Source organism: Pistacia vera, unplaced genomic scaffold (assembly GCF_008641045.1).
Source record: "Pistacia vera cultivar Batoury unplaced genomic scaffold, PisVer_v2 Contig782, whole genome shotgun sequence".
Taxonomy (NCBI): domain Eukaryota; kingdom Viridiplantae; phylum Streptophyta; class Magnoliopsida; order Sapindales; family Anacardiaceae; genus Pistacia; species Pistacia vera.
Window position 1 is genome coordinate 268,286 of NW_022196648.1, and position 22,359 is coordinate 290,644.

At 34.4% G+C, this 22,359-nt stretch overlaps 2 protein-coding genes across 2 annotated transcripts; both read left to right on the top strand.

Annotated features, from left to right (window-relative positions):
* The first annotated feature begins 19,332 nt into the window (after positions 1-19,332).
* On the top strand, positions 19,333-20,578 carry LOC116116766 (calcium-binding protein CML37-like). Its single transcript, XM_031402812.1, has one exon. It carries the CDS (start codon positions 19,482-19,484, stop codon positions 19,902-19,904), a length of 423 nt encoding a protein of 140 aa, XP_031258672.1. The 5' UTR covers positions 19,333-19,481; the 3' UTR covers positions 19,905-20,578.
* Positions 20,579-20,754: 176 nt separating this feature from the next.
* On the top strand, positions 20,755-22,247 carry LOC116116765. The gene is made up of 3 exons (XM_031402811.1): positions 20,755-21,128; positions 21,213-21,299; positions 21,531-22,247. The coding sequence occupies exons 1-3, from the start codon at positions 20,921-20,923 to the stop codon at positions 22,157-22,159; spliced, it is 924 nt and encodes a 307-aa protein (XP_031258671.1). The 5' UTR covers positions 20,755-20,920; the 3' UTR covers positions 22,160-22,247.
* Positions 22,248-22,359: the final 112 nt, after the last annotated feature.

The window sequence follows — 22,359 nt, forward strand, 5'->3', positions numbered from 1 at the left end:
AGAGGGGAGTCGAAGAAACACATCGACATTAAGTACTTAGCAATAGGAGCACGTTAAAGCCAAAGAAGTGCTCATTGAACACATACATACTGAGCAGATGATTGCTGATCCTCTAACGAAAGGCATGCTACTAAGCGTTCAAGGATCATGTTGTTCAAATGGGACTATGTCCCGCTTTGTCACATGAGAGGTAATACTTTCATTGTCTGAAACTTTGTAATTTAGTTTTTTTCTCTTTTAAGTTGTATACATTTGGTGTGAGACAAACAAACATTCTGAGGAACCTAGAACAAACATTTGAGGTTTGTTCATAAAGTGATATTCCACATTTAAGCGTTTATTTAGAAAGAGAAAAATTGCATTGTAATACATGGAAGGTAATACTTGTTTTAAAGGGACTTACCGCTATGATTCATGTAATTTCCCCTTTCTAATTGCACATACCACATATACATCTCTTGTGTTCTGGATTATATTATACAAGTTTGGACCAAGTGGGAGAATGTTAGACTTTTTACAATATGGTCCTACACTTCTCATATAATTACATTTTGGTCCTTGTTGATGTGGACTGATGTGGTCATACGGTGTGTCTCTTGAGCAGTTGTCTTTGATGGAAAGACAACTGCATATAAGAAAGAGACTTTACAGGTCCCCATTGATGCAGTTTTTATTTTTAGTTTCAAAACCATCACTCCAAAATTGCAGTCAGTGGAAGATCTCGTAATTTATAAAGGAGCAAGAAGAACAAACAACATTTTCTATGGTCGGAGGTTTGTCATTTACTTCCGCATATATTCCATGGAGATTTTATATTGAAATTGATTGTATTATCAATGAATATTGGAATATGAATGTGTTTTACATCAAAACATTTAAGTTTATAAATTTACAATAAAATATTTATTAAAATATCAAATCTTATAACTTGGGCTTTTCAAAATCTAGTAATTTAATCTTCCAATTTCAAACTCATTTTATTAAGAGCAGCACTACACTTACAACTTTTTCATACTATCCTGACCTATAAAAACTCATCAAATCCAACTCTAAATATCAAGCAATTAATCAATATATCAAAATTAAACAAAATCTCCAAATCTCTACAACTTAGAGTTTCATCAATTCTTTAAACTCATTCAAAATTAACTTAATAACTAACCAAAATTTATCAAACCCAGTTTAAAACAACAATTAATTTACCTATACTGCAACATAAACAAGATTAAATCAAAACCCATATCAAAATCTAGGAATTTAATCTTTCAATTTCAAACTCATTTATTAAACTCAACAAAAACTCATAACTTGTAATCTCTCATCGATTAAGAAAGTTAAAAGAAAAGAGTTTAAAGCAAAAAAATAATAATAAAAAAAAAAAAGGAACATCATCTTACCTTGAAATTTCCAAGGAAATACTATATCTTGAGTAATTCAATCAAATCAAATGAAAAAAAAAAAGGTATGAGAGAGAATGAGAGGAAATGAAAAAGAGAGCAAATGTCAAAAAGTGTTAATTAATTCAAATTTTTGTCATTGTAAAATCTGTAACATGATTTTTTTTTTGTTTCAAAAATTGAGTGGGTTGAATTGAACCCGCAATTGTGTATGTGGCTACATGCCTGGAGGCAAGTCAAGGCTCTTATACACTGTGAGAAAAATAACTAAGACTAAAATTGGGAGAAAAATTGAGAACAAAGGACAATATGTTTTGTTTATTGATTGATTGACTGAATACAAAATGTGTATAGGTGTTGATTACTTATACTGATTGATTACAGCAGTTGCTTTCCTAACTGTTTTGTAATGAACTCAGCTTATTACAAAAACGACGATGTTCACACACTTGTCTTCAATTGCTTGAGTTGACAGCGTCTCAGCAGATGCTTTCAATTCTTTGTGGTCAACATTCTCCCTCAAACTGAGCTACATAGAAGTTGACCAAGTTCTGAGAGCTGAGTTCTTATCTACACAGATGACCAGCCGAATCAACCTATGAGCAAAGTTTCTTTGCTTTTTTATTCGTTCAACCATTTAAGACAATTATGTTACAACTGATTAATGAGCTTAACAAGTGGAATGAAGTCCATGATTAATTACTACTAGGGATTAATGAACAGAAAATGTAACTTGATTTTTGGTCAAATTAATCAAGAAGTGATTTTTGTAAAAGGGAGCAAGATCTTATAGTAACCTATTCACCCCCCTCTAGATTATGTTGTGCTCTACTACAATAGGTTTCTAAGCTTTCGCGTGTGCACTCACAAAATGTACTCCTAAATTATAGCTCAAAATATAATATCCTTAGCACAAGTCAATTATGTGAGATAAGATTTGGAGTCATTTTTTAACCCACATGTTGCATTATTGAAAACATTAGTAATAGGAAACATATTTTTGTAGGAAATAGAGGTGAAAATGTTTATACCGTAGATATAGAAAGNTTATTATAAATAGAATCTGTTTTCGATTTTGATGTCATTGGAATCCTTGTTGAAAAAGCTTTCCAACGGTATATTATTTGTCAAAAACGGAGTTCTGGATGCAAAGTTATGTTAGTTTAAAATTTTGGTTAGAAATTATTGTTTGGGTGTTTTCGGAAGCCATTTATGGCATCGATTTAGGACGAAATTGTCATTTGGGATGTCACTGATATATGTTATATGTCCACATTCAAGTACAAACGGCACACAGCGATAATAAAAAACTATCGAATACCCCCTGCCGACGAAATTGTCATTTGGGATGTCACTGATATATGTTAAATGTCCACATTCAAGTTTCCCATCGAAAACGCTGGAAAAATGGTCGGAAACGGGCTGTTGAAAATCTGAAAAAAATGGGTAAAAGTTGCAGAAAAACGGGTCAAGAAGAACTGACCCAATAGGATAAACGAGTCAAACTGACCCGGTCAAAGTCAAAGTCAAAACGGGTCAAACGACCCGGTCAACCCAGCCCAAAACCCGTTAGTCAACCTGACCCGGTCAACAGTCCAGCCCGGTCAATGAACCGGTCAACAGGTCAAACCAGTCAATGAACCAGTCAACGGATCAAACCGGTCACTGAACCGGTCAACGGTCCAGACCGGTCAACGAACCGGTCCAATTGGACAAACCGGGTCAACCGACCCGGTCAAACAGGTCAACCCGACCCTGGTCAAGACCGGCGCGTGCAGGCATGTGGAGAACTTGCGCTTGCGTCAGGCGCGTGAGAGGCGTGTTTGGGCGCGTGGAGGCGCGTGAGAGTGTGTGCTGTCTCCTGGAGGCGCGTGGGGGCGCGTTCTTTAGTCACGGTGGCGCGTGGAAGTTGGTGACAGCTTGTATGATGGTTTTTTTATGTTATATATTACTTTGTTATGCATAAATAATGTATTATTCTTGTATTGATTTGTGTTATATTATACAATTCATGTTATAAATTATTTGATGTTTTATGATCGTATATATTTTTGATTAATTTAGAGTAGCCGCAGCATCTAAATTATGTTAATATATGCATTAAGAAATATTATTTATGATCATATTAAGGTTAATAACATCGTTTTGTAGTTAATCATATTAGTATAATCATTTTACCCACAGGGAATGTTATATTTTTATGATTAATTAGGGATGAAATAGAAATTATTCTTATTTCTTAATTAGCCAAGGTATTATGAATATAATAATTCTAGTTTCATCATAAAGGATAATGAATCTATATGTAATGTCTTTACCACAGGGAGATTTTATGATATGTCGATTCATTTATGATTTATTATTGTTTTACATTGGTAAACTTATAATGGTATGATGGTTTGTGTCTCATAATTTATTAGTAAGCATGTCTATTGAATTACCTACAGTTGATCAAAATTGATGATGGTTGAGGATAAGGTTCTTAATTTAAATGGTGATAAACTACAAATGCGGAGAGGCTGTCCTCCTTTTGGGTGCATAGATCTTGACTATGCTCTTCGTAAGGAAGAGAACAACACCTACAGATACTAGCTCTCAAGCTGGATTGTTGTATGAACGGTGGGAGCGATCCAGCCGTTTAAGCATGATGTTTATAAATCTCATATTAGACTAGTATCCGTGGGTCGATACCGGAGTGTGAAATGTCAAGGATCTGATGGTTGCAATTCATGTACAGTTTGAAACATCAGATAAGGCATTAGGTAGCATCCTAATGAGTAGATTGACATCCATGAAGTTGACTGGTATTAAAGGAGTCCGTGAGCATATTATGAAAATGAGGGACGCAGCTGCTCAGTTGAAATCCCTTCAGATGGTGATTAATGATGATTCCTGGTGCATTATGTCTGAACTCTCTCTCGTCTCATTATAATCCTTTCAAGATATCTATAACGCACACAGAAGGATAAATGGTCAATCAATGAGCTTTTGACCATGTGTGTTCAGGAGGAGGAGAGACTGCTTCAGGAAGTGAATGAAACTGCACATCTGGTGACAGGAAATGTCAAGTACACTTCAAATAAGAATAAGAAGTGGAAGGGAAAAGGCAAGCTGCCCGAAATTGTGAGCAAAGGTAATAAGGATAATATCAAGGTTCTTCTGTAAAGGACGGGGACACATGAAGAAGGATGTCCTAAAGAGAAAAGCCTGGCTTGATAAGAAAGGTAACCTCTTATCTCTTGTGTGTTATGAATCTAATATGATTTGTGTTTCACATAAGATTGGTGGATTGATTCTGGTTCTACAATCCATGTTTCTAATACCATACAGGGTTTTCTGGTCAAAGGAAGCCATTGGGAAGTGAATGCAGCATCTATTCAGGAAATAGGATGCCTTCACGGTTGAAGCTGTTGGAACCTTTAGACTTATTTTAAGTACTAATTGTTTTGGATTTGGAACGAACCTTTTATATTCCTAGTTTTTCTAGGAATTTAATTTCAGTTTCTAAACTTGTACCTTGTGGATACTCTTTCAACTTTTATGGTAGTTCTTTCAATTTAATTAAGAACTCATCTATTGTTGGAAATGTACTTTGATTGATGGTTGTTAAAATTCATTTAAGTGATACTGTTCCTATAGTCTTATGACTTCACATGCTAACTGGTATGAAACGTACTATTATGTATGAAAACTCTTCTTTTTTATGGCATAGGAGATTAGGACACATCTCATTGATAGGATTAAAAGGTTGGTAAATGTTGGAGTTCTTGAAACTCTTGACTTTACTGACTTTGATACTTGTGTAGACTGCTAAGGGAAAGCAGACTAACAAATCAAGAAGGGTGCTAGGAAGAGTTCTGAACTTTTAGAAATCATACACACATATATTGTTGCTGACATGAGCTCTAGTGGCAGAATATTTCATCACCTTATTGATGATTACTCACGATATATGTATCTCTATATACTTTATCACAAGGATGAAGCGTGGATGCTTTCAAAATATATAAAGTGGAAGTAGAGAAACAATGGGAAACAAAATAAGATCGTGAGATCTGTAAGAGGTGGTGAATATCATGGTAGATACACTGGTTTAGGAAAACACTTGGTCCATTTGCTAAATTTCTTCAAGAGCAAGTATTGTGGCTCAGTACACCTTGCCTGGCACACCATCTCAGAATGGTTAGCAGAAAGGAGAATAGAACATAATGGAATGGTACGGAGTAGCTGAGTAAATCCAAACTTCCTCATTCCTTGTGGATTGAAGCTCTCAAAACGCAGCGTATATATTAAACCGAGTTCCAACTAAGGCGGTTCCCAAAACGCCATTCGAATTATGGAAAGGTTGGAAACCAAGTTTAAGTCATTTACGCATCTGGGTTTCCCAGTTGAGGGTAGAGGTTATAATCCACAGAACGGAAGTTAGATCCTAGGATATTAGTGCATATTTTATGGATATGCAGAAAAATCCAAGGGATATAAGTTTTATTGTCCTAACCATTCCAGTATGATTTGAATCAAGGAATGTCAAATTTCTTGAAATGATGTGGTCAGTGGGAGTGATCAAATCAGAGACCCAGTCTCTGAGAAAATTGATGTTTCAGACATGCTCCTATCAGTAGTAAAGATTGGTGTTCATCCAAACAGGATGAATAAGGAGGACCACTCAATCAAAATCCACATTCTGATGCGATTGTTTTAGAAGATCATTTTGAACAACCTCTAATACAAGTGGAACAACCAGTTGTGCAACAGTCTCAAGAGAATGCTGAACAACATTAAGGAGATCTACTAGAACAAAGAAATCAGCAATTCTACTGATTATGAAGTGTATATGCAAGAGTCTGACTGTGACTAGGTATTGAGGATGATCCAGACACGTTTTTACAAGATAGAACAGTAGTAAATTGAATTATGGTATAATGCCATGATTGACGAGATGAATTCTATGGGGAAATAAAGTTTGGGACCTTATTGACTTGCCTACTGGAAAAAAACCTATTGGTTGTAAATGGGTATTAAAACCAAAAAGGATTATTAGGCAACATTGAGAGATACAAGGCTAGAATTGTTGCCAAGGGGTTCACGCAAAAGGAAGGAATAGATTACAAAGAAACATTTTCTCCAGTTTCTAAAAGGATTCTTTCGTACATAATGGCATTAGTTGCCCATTTCAATTTAGATTTACATCAAATGGATTAAAAAAGCTTTTCAATGGAGATTTGGAGGAAGGGTTTATATGAAACAGCCTGATGGGTTCATTTCAAGTGATGGTGAGCATTTGTTTTGCAAGCTTAAGAAGTCCATTTGGACTTAAACAAGCCTCTCGACAGTGGGATTTAAGATTTCACATTGTTATCTTTCATTTGGTTTGTAGAGAATGTCATGGATCAGTGTATATACACAAGGTCAGTGGGAGTAAAATCATCTCTTGTGTTATATGTAGATAATATTCTCCTTGCAACCATGATTTGGGTTTCCTACATGAGGTGAAACAATTTCTCTCTCAACATTTTAGTATGAAGGAATGGGTGAGGCGTCTTATGTCATTGGCATTAAGATTCATAGGGATAGGTCTCGACATGTTTTGGGACTATCTCAGGAAGCCTATATAATAAATTCTTGGAGAGATTTAGGATGAAAGATTGTTCACCCAGTGTTGCACCCATGTTAAGGGTGACAGGTTCAATCTGAACCAATGTCCTACACTTGAGATTGAAAAGGAACAAATGAAAACTATTCCTTATGCTTCAGCTGTTGGAAGCCCAATGTATGCAAGTCTGTACTAGACCTGACATCGCTTTTGCAGTTGGCATGTTAGGAAGATATCAAGTAATCCAGGTTTGGATCATTGAGAGCTGCAAAGAAGGGCATGAGGTATCTTCAAGGAACTAAAGGTTTCATGCTTACTTATAAACGTTCCGACATTTTAGAAGTCGTCGGATATTCAGACTCAGACTTCGCTGGATGCGTTGATTCTCGAAATCAACATCCGAATATGTTTTTATGCTCGCGGAGGTGCTATATCTTGGAGAAGTGCCAAATAATCTTTAGTTGCCACTTCTACCATGGAAGCTGAGTTTGTTTCCTGTTTTGAGGCAACTACACAGGGTATTTGGTTGAGAAGTTTCATTTCTGGGCTTGGAGTTGTTGAGTCTATCTCAGGCTAATAAAGTTATATTGTGACAATTCAGCTGCTGTATTCTTTGCTAAGAATAATAAGAGTGGAAGTCGAAGTAAACATCGACATTAGTACTTAGCAAAAAGGGAGCACGTTAAAGCACAAAGAGTGCTCATTGAACCATACATACTGAGCAGATGATTGGTTCCTCTAACGAAAGGCATGCTACTAAGCGTTCAAGGTGTTGTTCAAATGGGACTATGTCCGCTTGTCACTATGAGAGGTAATACTTTCATTGTCTGAAACTTTGTAATTTAGTGTGTTTTCTCTTTTAAGTTGTAACATTTGGTTGGAGACAAACAACATTCTAGAGGACCTAGAACAAACATTTGAGGTTGTTCATAAAGTGATATTCCACATTTAAGCGTTTATTTAGAAAGAGAAAAATTGCATTGTAATACATGGAAGGTATACTTGTTTAAAAGGGACTTACCGCTATGATTCATGTAATTTCCCCTTTCTAATTGCACATACCACATATACATTCTTGTGTTCTGGAATATTATACAAGTTTGCCGACTGGGAGAATGTTAGACTTTTTACAATATGGTCCTAACTTCCATATAATTACATTTTGGTCCTGTTGATGTGGACTGATGTGGTCATACGGTGTGTCTCTTGAGCAGTTGTCTTTGATGGAAAGACAATGCATATAAGAAAGAGACTTTACAGGTCCCCATTGATGCAGGTTTATTTTTAGTTTCAAAACCATCACTCCAAATTGCAGTCAGTGGAAGATCTCGTAATTTATAAAGGAGCAAGAAGAACAAACAACAATGCTATGGTCGGAGGTTTGTCATTTACTTCCGCATATATTCCATGGAGATTTTATATGAAATTGATTGTAATCAATGAATATTGGAATATGAATGTGTTTACATCAAAACATTTAAGTTATAAATTTACAATAAATATTATAAAATATCAATCTTATAACTTGGGCTTTTCAAAATCTAGATATTTAATCTTCCAATTTCAAACTATTTTATTAAGAGCAGCACTACATTACAACTTTTTCATACTATCCTGACCTATAAAAATCTCAAATCCAACTCTAAATATCAAGCAATAATCAATATACAAAATTAAACAAAATCTCCAAATCTCTACAACTTAGAGTTTCATCAATTCTTTAAACTCATTCAAAATTAACTTAAAACTAACCAAAATTTATCAAACCCAGTTTAAAACAACAATTAATTTACCTATACTGCAACATAAACAAGTAAATCAAACCCATATCAAATCTAGGAATTTAATCTTCAATTTCAAACTCATTATTAAACTCAACAAAAACTCATAACTTGTAATCTCATCGATTAGAAAGTTAAAAGAAAAGAGTTTAAAGCAAAAAAATAATAATAAAAAAAAAAAGGAACCATCTTACCTTGAAATTTCCAAGGAAAACTATATCTGAGTATTCAATCAAATCAAATGAAAAAAAAAAAGGTATGAGAGAGAATGAGAGGAAATGAAAAAGAGAGCAAATGTCAAAAAGTGTTAATTAATTCAAATTTTTGTCATTGTAAAATCTGTAACATGATTTTTTTTTGTTTCAAAAATTGAGTGGTTGAATTGAACCCGCAATTGTGTATGTGGCTACATGCCTGGAGGCAAGTCAAGGTCTTATACACTGTGAGAAAAATAACTAAGACTAAATTGGGAGAAAAATTGAGAACAAGGACAATATGTTTTGTTTATTGATTGATTGACTGAATACAAAATGTGTATAGGTGTTGATTACTATAATGATTGATTACAGCAGTTGCTTTCTAACTGTTTTGTAATGAACTCCGTTATTACAAAAACGACGATGTTCACACACTTGTCTTCAATTGCTGAGTTGACAGCGTCTCAGCAGATGCTTCAATTCTTTGTGGTCAACATTCTCCCTCAAACTGAGCTACTAGAAGTTGACCAAGTTCTGAGAGCTGAGTTCTTATCCACAGATGACCAGCCGAATCAACCTATGAGCTTTGCTTTTTTATTTGTTCAACCATAAGTCAATTATGTTACAACTGATTAATGAGCTTAACAAGTGGAATGAAGTCCCTGATTAATTACTAATAGGGTTAATGAACAGAAAATGTAACTTGATTTTTGGTCAAATTAATCAAGAAGTGATTTTTGTAAAAGGGAGCAAGATCTTATAGGAACCTATCACCCCCTCTAGATGTTGTGCTCTACTACAATAGGTTTCTAAGCTTTCGCGTGTGCACTCACAAAATGTACTCCTAAATTTAGCTCAAAATATAATATCTTAGCACAAGTCAATTATGTGAGATAAGATTGGAGTCATTTTTTGACCCACATGTTGCATTATTGAAAACATTAGTAATAGGAAACAATTTTGTAGGAAATAGAGTGAAAATGTTTATACGTAGATATAGAAAGCGCATCTCATGATGATTTTTTTTTTTTTTTTTTTTTTTTTCGAATCGCATGAAAACAGTTGGTATGACATAAAGATTAGGTCATGCAAGCATGATTTTAATTTGAAAAATTTCCAAGAAAGAGCTTGTAAGAGACTTAAAATTTTTGAATTTCTCAAAGCAGTTTGTGTCATGCCAATATGACAAACAACTCACTTAACAACAGAAATCATATTTACTTTAGACCTTCACAATTTTTACATATAATCTTTTTGGTCAAATCATAGTGGAAAACATTTTGCGTCTTATAACTGTTGTGCATTACCTTTACAAACTAAACAATAAGTCGTATCCTGTTTTTGACAATTTTTTTTGGTAAATTTGGTTTTGGTAAACAATAGTCAGTAGGCTATCTGGCAATTATCATGTTGGTTTTGGTCTACCAACATTGAGAAAAGTGGTTGATGCTCCAAAAGAATCCTTTCAATAATGTCAAGCAGAAGGCGGCAATGCACAGCACCAAAATTTGAAGTTTTCAATACATTCTTTCTCGATGTTAATAAGTGTGCATGTTTGAAGAAATGTGTCTGCATCGGCATGTCTGTTTGTCTCTTGTGTTACAGTTGGGGGATGTACCGCAGCCACAAATCAGATAGAAGAGATAAAAAGACGATTATTCCCTCCTGTTCCTTTTAGGGAGAAATACTAGAATTTTTACCAGTGATCTTTACATTAAAATACCCCTCAGGAGTGCCTGTCATGGTTGACCGTAGGTAATAGAGTGTTTATTACTGAATCACTGAGAAACATAGTGGACAGAAAACTGCTTGGTATTAAACATTGGTTTGATGAGATCTGAGGAGATGAGTAGACAGCTTTCCATCTGTACTGTACTGCCTATAAAATTTCAAAATTGCATATTGCCCAATGTTAGAAACCCTAAAAGGCCACATGAAACAAGTGAGATAATGTAGATAGCAATGACAGATGATTGAATTGCTTCTTGGTAGATCATTGCAGTTAGGGAAGCAGGGAGGCATCTTCAAGAAAATCATATGGGGGTGCCCGTCATTAAAATTTCAGCAGAAATTAGCTTAGAGAATTTGTGTTCTGATTTAAAAAGTTCATTTCACATCAATACTTTTTCATGGTTTTCCAAATTAAACTAATTTTTTGGGTTCTTATAAGTATTTTACCAAATTTGTATACATGCTCTATAGGATTGTTTAATATTAGTGACACTGATTGGAGATTCAGGATCTTCTGTTGTTATTTCATTTTTTAATTGCAGGTCCTTTTTCGTGCCCATTGATACAATTACATTTTCATGCTGAAACCAACATTAATAGACAATAATGGAAGTTAAGATCTTCCAGAGTATGAAAGAACAATAAAATGAATGAAGCCTAAATGAGAAGCCAACTTTTGTTTGCAGTGAGGATGCTACATGTGAGAGGAAGAACTGGCCTTTGCAGTTAGAATGTTTAATTTTCATGCATGTCTTGTAGAAATTCATTGGTCACTTTCTGGTATCTTGAATATTTTCAATGTACACGAATTTCAGGGATTTCTTTTTGGCCTATGACTATTCCAATACACCTTTGGGCTGATAAATTATTTGCATAAGATTTTTATCTGAAGCAAATGTTTTAATTGCATGTCCTTTTCCATCATTATTCATTCTTGCAGCCAATGGTAGTGAAGTTGAAGATCTACTTCCAGAGGAAAACACCACTATTTCAAGTTCCAACTTTATTGAAAGACTTCCTTCTGATTCCGAGAATTCAGATGATTTCTGGAAACCATTCACCACATCATCTTCACCAATTGACAATTAAAAGACGATGGTTTGGTTCCACAAGAGGAGCAGATATTAAGTCTTGAAAAAGATGATTCTGAAGGCAGTGAAGATGAATCCTCAGAGAAGCCAAGTTCCCAGCGGAAGTCTTCCAAGACGTTGAAACGGAACAAATGGAAACCTGAGGAGGTGATGAAACTCATTAAAATGCGTGGGGAATTGCGTAGTAGATTTCAAGTTGTGAAGGGGAGAAATGGCTCTCTGGAAAGAAATATCAACACATTTAATGAATGAGGGGGTTTAATCGCACACCTGGCCAGTGCAAATCCCTATGGGCATCTCTGCTACAGAAATATGAGGTTCGTTCCCTCAGTGCATGTGTATTTGTGTGATAGATGGTATTCTGGGTTTCTTTATGCCCTCTATTATTCCTGTAGTACCTTGCTTGAGTGAATATCCAATACATCTTGAATTTGTCATTTTACCTATTTACAACCTGTTGATGCACCAACGAAACGCACGTGTGAAATGCTATGCGGACCTAGAAGACACAAATGAATGTAACGGATAAAGAGATAGTAAATGCAATGGGAACAGTTTTTAAAGTGGTTCAGATGCTAAGGTAGCAAGTCCTACGTCCACTGATGCTTATATAGATGATAAAGGTTAGGTCGCTTTTAGCTGACTGACTTTATAATAATGTTACAAGGTATCAAATGCTGAGATTTCTAGGGAAAGAATAATTAATCAAGCGTAAAATATGTCAATCCCCTTAATGAGAGAGGAGCTCCCATTTTATAGTGGGATGTCTTGAGGTAATGATCACTAAATCTGTAAGTTGGTGGGATTATCCATGCAAATCCTTCTTTATGTCACATTGTCCACCTTCCAAAGTGATTTGCGCGATTTAGAGCAGGGATTGGACACGTGAGAGCAGCACAGCTTTTGGCTAGCCTGACGCGCACCCACTATCCTGATGGACGCAGGCGATGGTTATTCTAATGATCTGACTTTTATGAGCTAAATGGATCTGATGTCAGCCCTTGTATTTTTTAGGCATAACACAACCATTGTTTATTTGAAAACAGGAAAGCAAGAGTGAGAAGAAAAGCCAAAAGAGTTGGCCATACTTTGAAGACATGAATAAAATTTTCTCAGACTCTGAGCTGATGACAACAAAATGATTGAAGATGGAGGATGAGAACAGTGTGGACTGAATTATTTATCTGAAAAGCTTGGCTTGGCCACATTATTTGTATCACAGGTTCAGCTTGTAGAAGCAGTGTAGTAAAGTGGGAAGAATGATAAAGGAGAAATGGATTGGTTTCAAAATCCAAAGCCAGAGGCCTGTCCGTGAATTGGGTAACCCTCCCCATATACCCACAATGACAGACGCGGTTGATTAAGTTTTGTAGTTATAGAACCTTCATGTAAATTGGTTTCTCTCTCTATCCTATTTATTTATTATTATTAATTTTTTTTTTTAGTCTTTAAATCTCCAAATTTCTTCTACCACATTTTAACAAAGAGACTCTCGCCATCACTTGGTAGTAGGGATGGAAAAAAGCCTGCCGCGGGTATGTTAAAGAAATTTTGTAAAATTATTATAGCCCTTAACGAAATTACAACAGCCCCTGACAAGTTTTCAAAAGCCCCTTCAAATCAGTGTTTTAAAACCCAGTTGGTTGAACTGGTTCAACTGGGAACTGGGGTTTTCACCGGGCCGGTTACCCATTTCCCTATCCATCGAAAACCCTAAAAATTGGGATGATGATCGGCGAATAATTAAAGGTTGGGATGTTGGGGTTTTTGAAGAGAGTGTCGGTGAGTGTAATGGTGGCGACAGAGGTGATTTCTGGTGAGAAAATCGACTGAAATCGAAAAAAATTGATGGCGACAATAGTCAGATTTTGTCGGCGATTGGCGAGGCGAACGGGAGTGGGATGAGATGAGTTTTGTTCAGGATGATTGGGATTGTATTTGGTGTGTTGTGGACACCAACCAGTCGACCACCAATTTGTATTTGAGGTGTGTTTGCTAAATTTTAAACTTGTAAGGACTTAATGTAATTTTTAAAGCTGGTCAAACCGGTTAAATCGGTCAACCCAAGACCCGACAGCTTTGTCGGGTTTCACCCTGGGTTGGCTATTAAAACATTGCTTCAAATTACAATTATCTCTATAATATAAAATTTATTACAGTAAAATCTCTCTATAGTCATAATGACGAGATCAAATTAATTTATTACTATAAGGAGATTATAACTTAATAGAGATGTAGTTAAAAAAATTAATGTTTTGATTTCTTATTTTATAATTCACGTTTTAGTAGTATGTATTACGATTTCAATTCATTGTTTTAGTAGTATTAAGATTTTTTATTTACTTTTAATATTACTTGATTTTTTTAATTTTATAATTCATATTTTAGATAAATATTTTATTTAATCTTAAACCTTTGATGTAACATAGCATATATTTTTTCGCAATATACAGATAATTATGTATTATTATGTGGAGATAACTTTCTTAATATAGGAATTAGAAAAATTATAACTTATTATAATGTGGAGTTTATTCTTATTTATAACTATCCCAAGTTGGGACTGAATTTTTTTACAACTACATAGAAGTTATTCCGATATAGAGTATCGCTATAAAGAGATTTTATTGTACTTACTTTAGGTCCTATTTGTGAGGTCAAATTTTAGGAAACCCTTGTATTCGTATCAACCAAACATCGAGTAAACTCGGCCTGGGCCCGAGGTTTTTAGTAATGATTGAAATTTAATTTCATTTAAGGGTGCGATTGGTTCGAGGTCATATAAGATTATCCAGGTAATCTTCGTTTAATTTTCAAGATTCTCTTTTTTGGTTTGCAAGTAATAAAATATTACGGTAATCTTTTGTTGTAAATAGTGTTTACTATTGGTAATATAGGGGGTAATCAGATTACCTTGCCTGGGGGTGTTATTAAAAGATTACCGAGGTAATCTGATTTGTATATTTATTTTGCCTTTCATTAAATACTATTTCGGACACAATTGTCCTCAAATGTCTACCAAAGCACCATTACCCAAATCCCTTACATTTGAGAATTTAGCTAAAACTCCCCAGTCATAAAAAGTTTAAAAGTTAACAAAATACTCTTAGCCACCGAAGACAACCGTCGATCGCTGGCTGCAGTTGTCATATCAACACACGACTGGCGGGATCTTGTTGACCATGTATCAATTTGGCTGTTTTTTACCTTCAATCTTGTCGAAAACAGCCAAATCACAGCCAGATTTGTGGCCGAAAATGGCATTATTGGCACACGACCGACCAGATCCAACTAGTCGTGCGCCATTCCGGCAGTGGCTTAAGGTGGGTGGGGTTGATTTTGCTACAATTTAAAGTTTTATATGGCTATGGTGTTTTAGCAAAATTTCAAATGTAGGGGTTTAAAATAAATGATTCAAAAAATATTATATAAATATTTTTAAAGGAGGGTAATTTAGTAATTTATATAACATATCGACTCATTTACTTTCCAACCAAATATATCAATATAACATACCTACCAATTTATTCCAGCCTAATCAAACATATCAATATAACATACCCAAAAATTTATTTCAACCTAACTAAACACATTTCCCTAAACATTCCTAATAACCTTCAGGGGGCATTTGGTTGGGGGTTATGTGAGATTACTCAGGTTATGTCATCTAATATTGTTTGATTATCACGTTTGGCTGTCAAGTAATATAAGATTTCGGTAATCTTCAAATACCAATAGTAGTTACTGTTGGTAATATTGGAGGTAATCAGATTACCTCCATTTTCTTAAGTATTGTAAGATTATCAAAGTAATCTTTTTTTTTTTTTTTTTTTTTGTTATAATTATATCCCTTATTAATAAAATTTTAGGACAATAATACCCTTGAATTCAAAACAAATTGCAGCCCACCCAAGCCACCACCCCCACCCACCTGTCGCTGTCGGATGCTGGCAACCACCACCGGTGGCAACCATCGCCACCGCTAGAATGGCGCACGAAAGGTAAGAAATGGCCGCCATGCGCCGATATGGCCATTTTTAGCCAGAGATCTGGCAAAAATGGTCAGATCTGTCGATCTAGCCGTCAACGACCAAATCTCTAGCTAAAAATGGCCATATGGCGCACGGAGGCCATTTCCTGCCCTCCGTGCACTATTAGGTTGCCGGCTGCCCCCGATAGTTGCCTACGGTGCTTGCTGGCGGTCGATAGTGGCTGGGTTGGTGGTGGTGCATTGTTGATTTTCCAAACTTTTATTATGGGGTTGTTTTAGCTAAGTTTTTAAATGTAGGGGGGTTAAATAATCCAAATAATAATCTAAATAACAATATTAAATAATAATATTTAATTAGAGGACAATTCAGTAATTTAAATAACATACCTACCAATTTATTTCTCCCAACCAAACATATTAATATAACATGCCTACCAACTAACCAAACACATTTTCCTAAAGATTCCAAGTAATTTTCAAAGTAATCTAACTTTCCAGTAATCCAACATTCTCTGAACTGAACGCATCCTCAAACTAATATACATTTCCATTAATATAACATTCCCAGTAATATTGCATTCCCTGAATCAAAGGCACCCTAATTGTTTGACCATAATACCATAGCGTAACTTTAGTAGAAAGATAATTTGATAGACAATATGAGATTCTCAAGCTTATCTCTTTACATGAATAAAATACTAAATGCTCCAAGGTAACAAACTCGATGGCTTTAGAATTTTCAATTCAAATATCTTGATGTTCACAGGAATTGCGTTTCATAAAAGGATAGTTGATATACTCTTCACATTTATTTCATTTTTTTTCCAATTTCACGAGAAAAATATACATTATATTTTTAAACTAAAGATAAATAAAGATATAGTACCCATATAATAAGTTAAAAATGGAGGAGGAAAACTAGAAAATAAATAAAAATAACATTTATGATGAATTTTAACAATAATCTTTATAAATGTTTTTATTTTTTCTTGAATTATGATTTTGAAAATTATATATTTTTAACTGAAAAAAAAAGTGGTTAAGGACTTATTATATGCAATTGTTGCCCAAGAGTGGGAAGCCGCATCGTGGTCATCCAACCAAGCTTTTATGTTCCCATCCACAAATGTTAAAAATCTAGCTCAACACCATAATTTTATTTAGTAATTAGGCATGTCAAAATTAGGGGCTCCAAGGAGTCTTACCCTAACGGAATTGGATTTATGTAGTAAAAGTTTTGGCAATTATCTGGCTCCAAAATTTTGCTAGGTTAAAGCAGAATATACCTCTGATGTCAGTGAACTTGCTCAACATTTCATGCTTGAAAGTTTATTGCTATTCAAAAAGCAAGCAACCAAACAAAAGATAAATATATTATCTACATAAATACAACACACGAGACTAGGTATACTGTACACATCAGATGTGGCCAAAGACCTGGCCATTGTCTTTGGTCGTAGATCTCTCCTAGATCAGCACACGACGGCCACATCCAACTAGTCGTAAGCCATTTCGGCAGATTCTGGTCACCTTTCGATGGTGGTGACCGACTGTCGGGTGATATGTGGGTGTGAGTATGGGTATTTTTGTTAATTTATAAATTTGTATTGTTAAGGGTATCTACTTAAATTAATAAACCTAGAGGATTAAAAAAAATATTTTGAGTTAAATAGAATATGATTAGATTTTGAAAATTTTAAAACAAATATGTATTTTGAATAGGATATGAATATGATAGAATAAAATAGTGAAACAAAGGCACCCTAACTTATCCCCGGGCCAAATTCGGGAGAACTCAGCCTAGACCCAAGGTTTCCTAGTAATGACTGAAGTTTGATGAAAACAATGTTTGACCATAATACCATAGCGTAACTTTAGTAGAAAGATAATTTGACAGACAAACTGAGATTCTTAAGCTTATCTCTTTACATAAATAAAATAGTAAGTGCTCCAATGTAAGAAATTACATTTGTCAATTCAAATATGTTGATGTTCACATGAACTGCGTTTCATACTATCATGTCTTCACATTTATTTCACGAGAAAAATATTTCAGTTGTTTTTAGAATGACCATTGACCCAACTACCAAATTTCTTTCCTGTAGACATGTCTAACTGAGGTTTTATTCAGAAACTTGAAGAAAAAGAGGGTGATTGGAGTTGAAACCTTTAGAGATCATGTGATGTGAACAACAAATCCAATTCAATGCAAATGGGAAACCACGAAGCAAGCCCCGCAATTCAGCATCCAACACTGTAAGCCATTAAATCTAAATCATTGAAAAAACTATGGATTGAAAAGCTTAATAGATAAAGTATGATCTTATCTAGGGGGTAAACCAAAAAAAAATTTTTTAGCGTTTAAAATACAAATTAAAACAATAGTTTCAATCTTGACCTTACAAGGGTATTGTATTAATAAAAAAACTATTTATTCAGTATAATAAAATTTATCATTTAAAATATATATTATATTTTTAAAATAAAGATATAGTACTCATATGATAAGTTAAAATAAAAAATGGAGGAAAACTAGAAAAGTGTGAAAACAACATTTATGATGAATTTTAACAATAATGTTTATAAATGTTTTTATATTTTTATTTTTTCCTGAATTATGATTTTGAAAATTATATATCTTTAATTTTTATTTTTATTTTAAAAGTGGTTAAGGAGTTAGAACATTAATATTATTTAGTAGACCTACATTCAATACAAAACTTATACTGTATTATTTTCTCTCAATTTAAACACTAATAAAAACTTATATTTTTTTTAGCGTTTAAAATACAAATTAAAAAAATATTTTCAATCTTGACCTTACAAGGGTATTGTATTAATAAAAAAAAAAAAACTAGTTATTCAGTATAATAAAATTTATCATTTAAAATATACATTATATTTTTAAACTAAAGATAAATAAAGATATAGTACCCATATGACGAGTTAAAATTAAAAATGGAGGAGGAAAACTAGAAAAGTGTGAAAAACAACATTTATGATGAATTTTAACAATAATGTTTATAAATTATTATTTTTTTCCTGAATTATGATTTTGAAAATTATGTATCTTTTTTAAAAAAAAAAAAAAAGTGGTTAAGGAGTTAGAAAATTAAAATTATTTAGTAGACGTAGGTTCAATACAAAGCTTATATTATTTTCTCTCAATTTAAACACTAATAAAAACTCTGTGTAATATTAATACAACATCAAAGAAAATGCATAAGATGACGTTACAGGAGGCAGAGCCGGCCGTCTTGTTGACCCACTCCTGTTGAGCCATTTTGACAAATATGTTGACACTATCCACCCAGAGTCCGTACACGTAATTCTAACACATGCATTTCTTTTCTTTAATTATTGTCTCATTACAATATTTTCTAGACGTTTCAGCTTTGCGCGTGTGCTCGCTCCTTCTCCTTCCTTTCCTTCGCTTTTAATGACTACACGCTTGCTATTTATTCCTCCTTTTATTTTTTTCCTTCAAGTAGAAGTTGAACGCAGTCATTTGATTTTATGAAAATTCACAGCAAGTTCTTCCAAGGATCCAGGACACACCCCTCATCGCCTTTCTACCTTTATATAAGGATATCATTGCAAACTATTCTTTTCAAAAACTGAAGCATTTCAGCTTTCTACATTTATTAATCTCTTCTCTTCCTAACAAAAACTAACCCTTTTTCCTCGTATAATCATAATTATGGTCAGAGGTGAAGAATTCGAACGTGTTTTCCTTTACTTCGATGAAAATGGAGATGGGAAAATCTCGCCATTGGAGCTGAGCAACCGTCTAGGTTTGATGGGTGGAAAGGTGCTGCTAAAAGAAGTAGAGAATGCAGTGGAGTCGTTGGATAAAGACGGAGATGGGTTGTTGGAAATGGAAGATCTCGTTGGTTTGATGGAAGGAGGAAGTGAAGAAGAAAAGTTGAAGGATTTGAGAGAAGCTTTTGGCATGTATGATGTTGACAAGTGCGGGTTCATCACGCCCGACGACCTCAAAAAAATGCTCAGCAGACTCGGTGAGTCCAAGTCCATTGATGAATGTAAGGTGATGATTAATAGTTTCGATCTTAATGGCGATGGCGTTTTAAGCTTTGAAGAATTCAGAGTTATGATGCAGTAGTGATCCATATATGTACTCGTTTCTTAAATCCTCAATATTCTTTCATATGTCAATGTAAATGGCCCTGTAATTCTTTTGTCTTTACTTTTTCTTTAAAAAAATTCATTATATCTTCCATTCTTAATTTGTATTCAAAGGTACAAACTCTACTCCTCCATCTATCCTGTTTCCATTTGTTTTGCAGAAAAAATGTGTAAGATATTTTGTTTTAAGCCTGTCTTTCTTGTCTTCATGTCCAGAAATGCAATTACAAAAGTAGCTTTCTGCCTGAGAAGAATTGCAAAAATTATTTCTTGCGATTGAACCAGGATTCACTCCTAATGGGAGCTTTTACATGAACAAAATAAGAATATAAGCGAAAATACACACATATTATGAGATGTTTAAAAGCTTTCCGATATTATTTTAGCCGATTAATAACTAATAGAAGAAAAGAAGATGGCATCTATATTCACATGATTTTTCTTCCCAATAAAAATGTTTGATCAGCTTCTAGTTATTGAAACCGGCTAATTTTAAGGGTGGCTTTGTAATATTATAAGAAGATATGGATGATGATGAAATATGATTGGACATTATTCATAACCTCTCAAACTGATAAATGAAGAGTTTTAACAACTTTCTGAAACTTCTTCATAATCATCCAAGAGCCTCCAACTACCCAGTGATGAACCGTTCAGTATGTTACCCACCTCCAAATTTCTATTATAAATTAAAAACTTCACTGAGAGATGAAAAAGTAAGCCTGTTTAAATCTATCATACATAAATATATAAACAGGCTGAAATTACAACTCCAGAATTTGCATTTATTTAAAATATAACTCTGTTTTCAGAGTCCATTGATTCTCTTATTCTGATTCTGAAGTTGTATAATTTCTTTTAGTTGTTATTCCTTTATTTCTGGGATATTAGCCTTTCACATATATAGTAGAAGTATTAAAACATAACAATTACTTTTTTTTTTAAAAAAAAAAAAAAAGAAAAGAAAAGGAAGAAGAAGAAGAAGAATTCGACATGCAGTCTTTTTGTTTCTTCTTCTCATTAATATGGGATAAATTTAACGGAGTTGAAGTTTTGGGAGCAATTCTTTTGGCCATCAGTTCAAAAGCTGAAAAGCTATTAAAGGCATCTCCATCTGCGAAGGAAACTAGGCTTCTCAACACAAATGGCCGTACCAGTTTCAGGGAGCATTTACCGCGCCACACATTATCCATTGACTTTGGTATCTTCTAATTTTCTGAAACGGGTTTTGCTCACAATCTTTATCATCACTATTAACTGTAATTTCATCATTGTTTGTATACAGATGGTGAAGAGGATATCTTCTTCGATTGTGAAGAATGGCCATTGCCAGAATCCGAACCTGAGGATGATTTTCAAAGTGCTAATGGCGGTAAGATACTAAAGCAACTAGACCTACTTTTCTTAGAAGCAGTCATTTTATATATATATATAATTCAGAAATCCATCTTTGCAAGTCTAAGTTCGAAATTGGAGCTTTCAACCTCGGGAAGCGGTTAAATATAATTTTATTAGTCATATAGGTACCCATGAAAGAACAAACCACAAGGCTGACGACTTAAACAGGCATTAACTAAGAAGAGATTTTTTCTTGTTTTGGCAGATTTCAGCCCTTGTTCAAGTAGCTCTGAGTCTGAAAGCTCGATGATAGTCATGGGGATGAGTATGGGCATGGGTTTGAGTATGGACATGGGGATGAGGAGGGGGGTGAGCATGGAAATGGACATGGACACGAGGATGACGATGGCCAATGGCATAAAGAATAAAACTGTTCTTTCCAAAAACGAACCGCCTCGGGATTTCCTAGCAAGAGAAAGGAACCTCTCTCACTTCTTTCATCAGGATCACTTCTGGAATTACGGGTACAAATATAAAGATTTTGAGCGTCATAAGCAAGAAGGCGAAACATTAGAGAATGGGAGAAAACTAGCTCAGTTTCTTGAGGATAGCTATTGGGTTAATCAAGCAGGCGGTGTTGACCGTCACAAGAAGATTTTCCCTTGCTTACCAACCACCATAGACCGTCCTAGGTCAAAAAGAAAACCGCCTTCTTCTTTCTCAGACGCCATGCCTCCGCCTCCGCCTCAGCCGCAACCTGACAATGATGAGTCTAAAACACGGAAGAGAAACATGAGGAAGCATAGTCGCTGCACTAATTGCCTTCCAAAAGCTTTCAGTTGGCTTCACTGTAGGGGAAGGAAGAAGCTAAGCCCTGCTCCTATTGAAGAGTAAGAAACCACCCATTATTTTAATATTTTTTTTACTTATTTCCATAAAAGTTAACACCAACTATGAAGCTGGTATGTAATTGTAAATGCATATTGACTCTGGTGTGTAATTTGTAAATAAAGAATAATAATTTATTATATTATAAGATACCTATTACTATAAATGTAATTATTTAGAGCAATGATTCTTATATTAACTCTCTA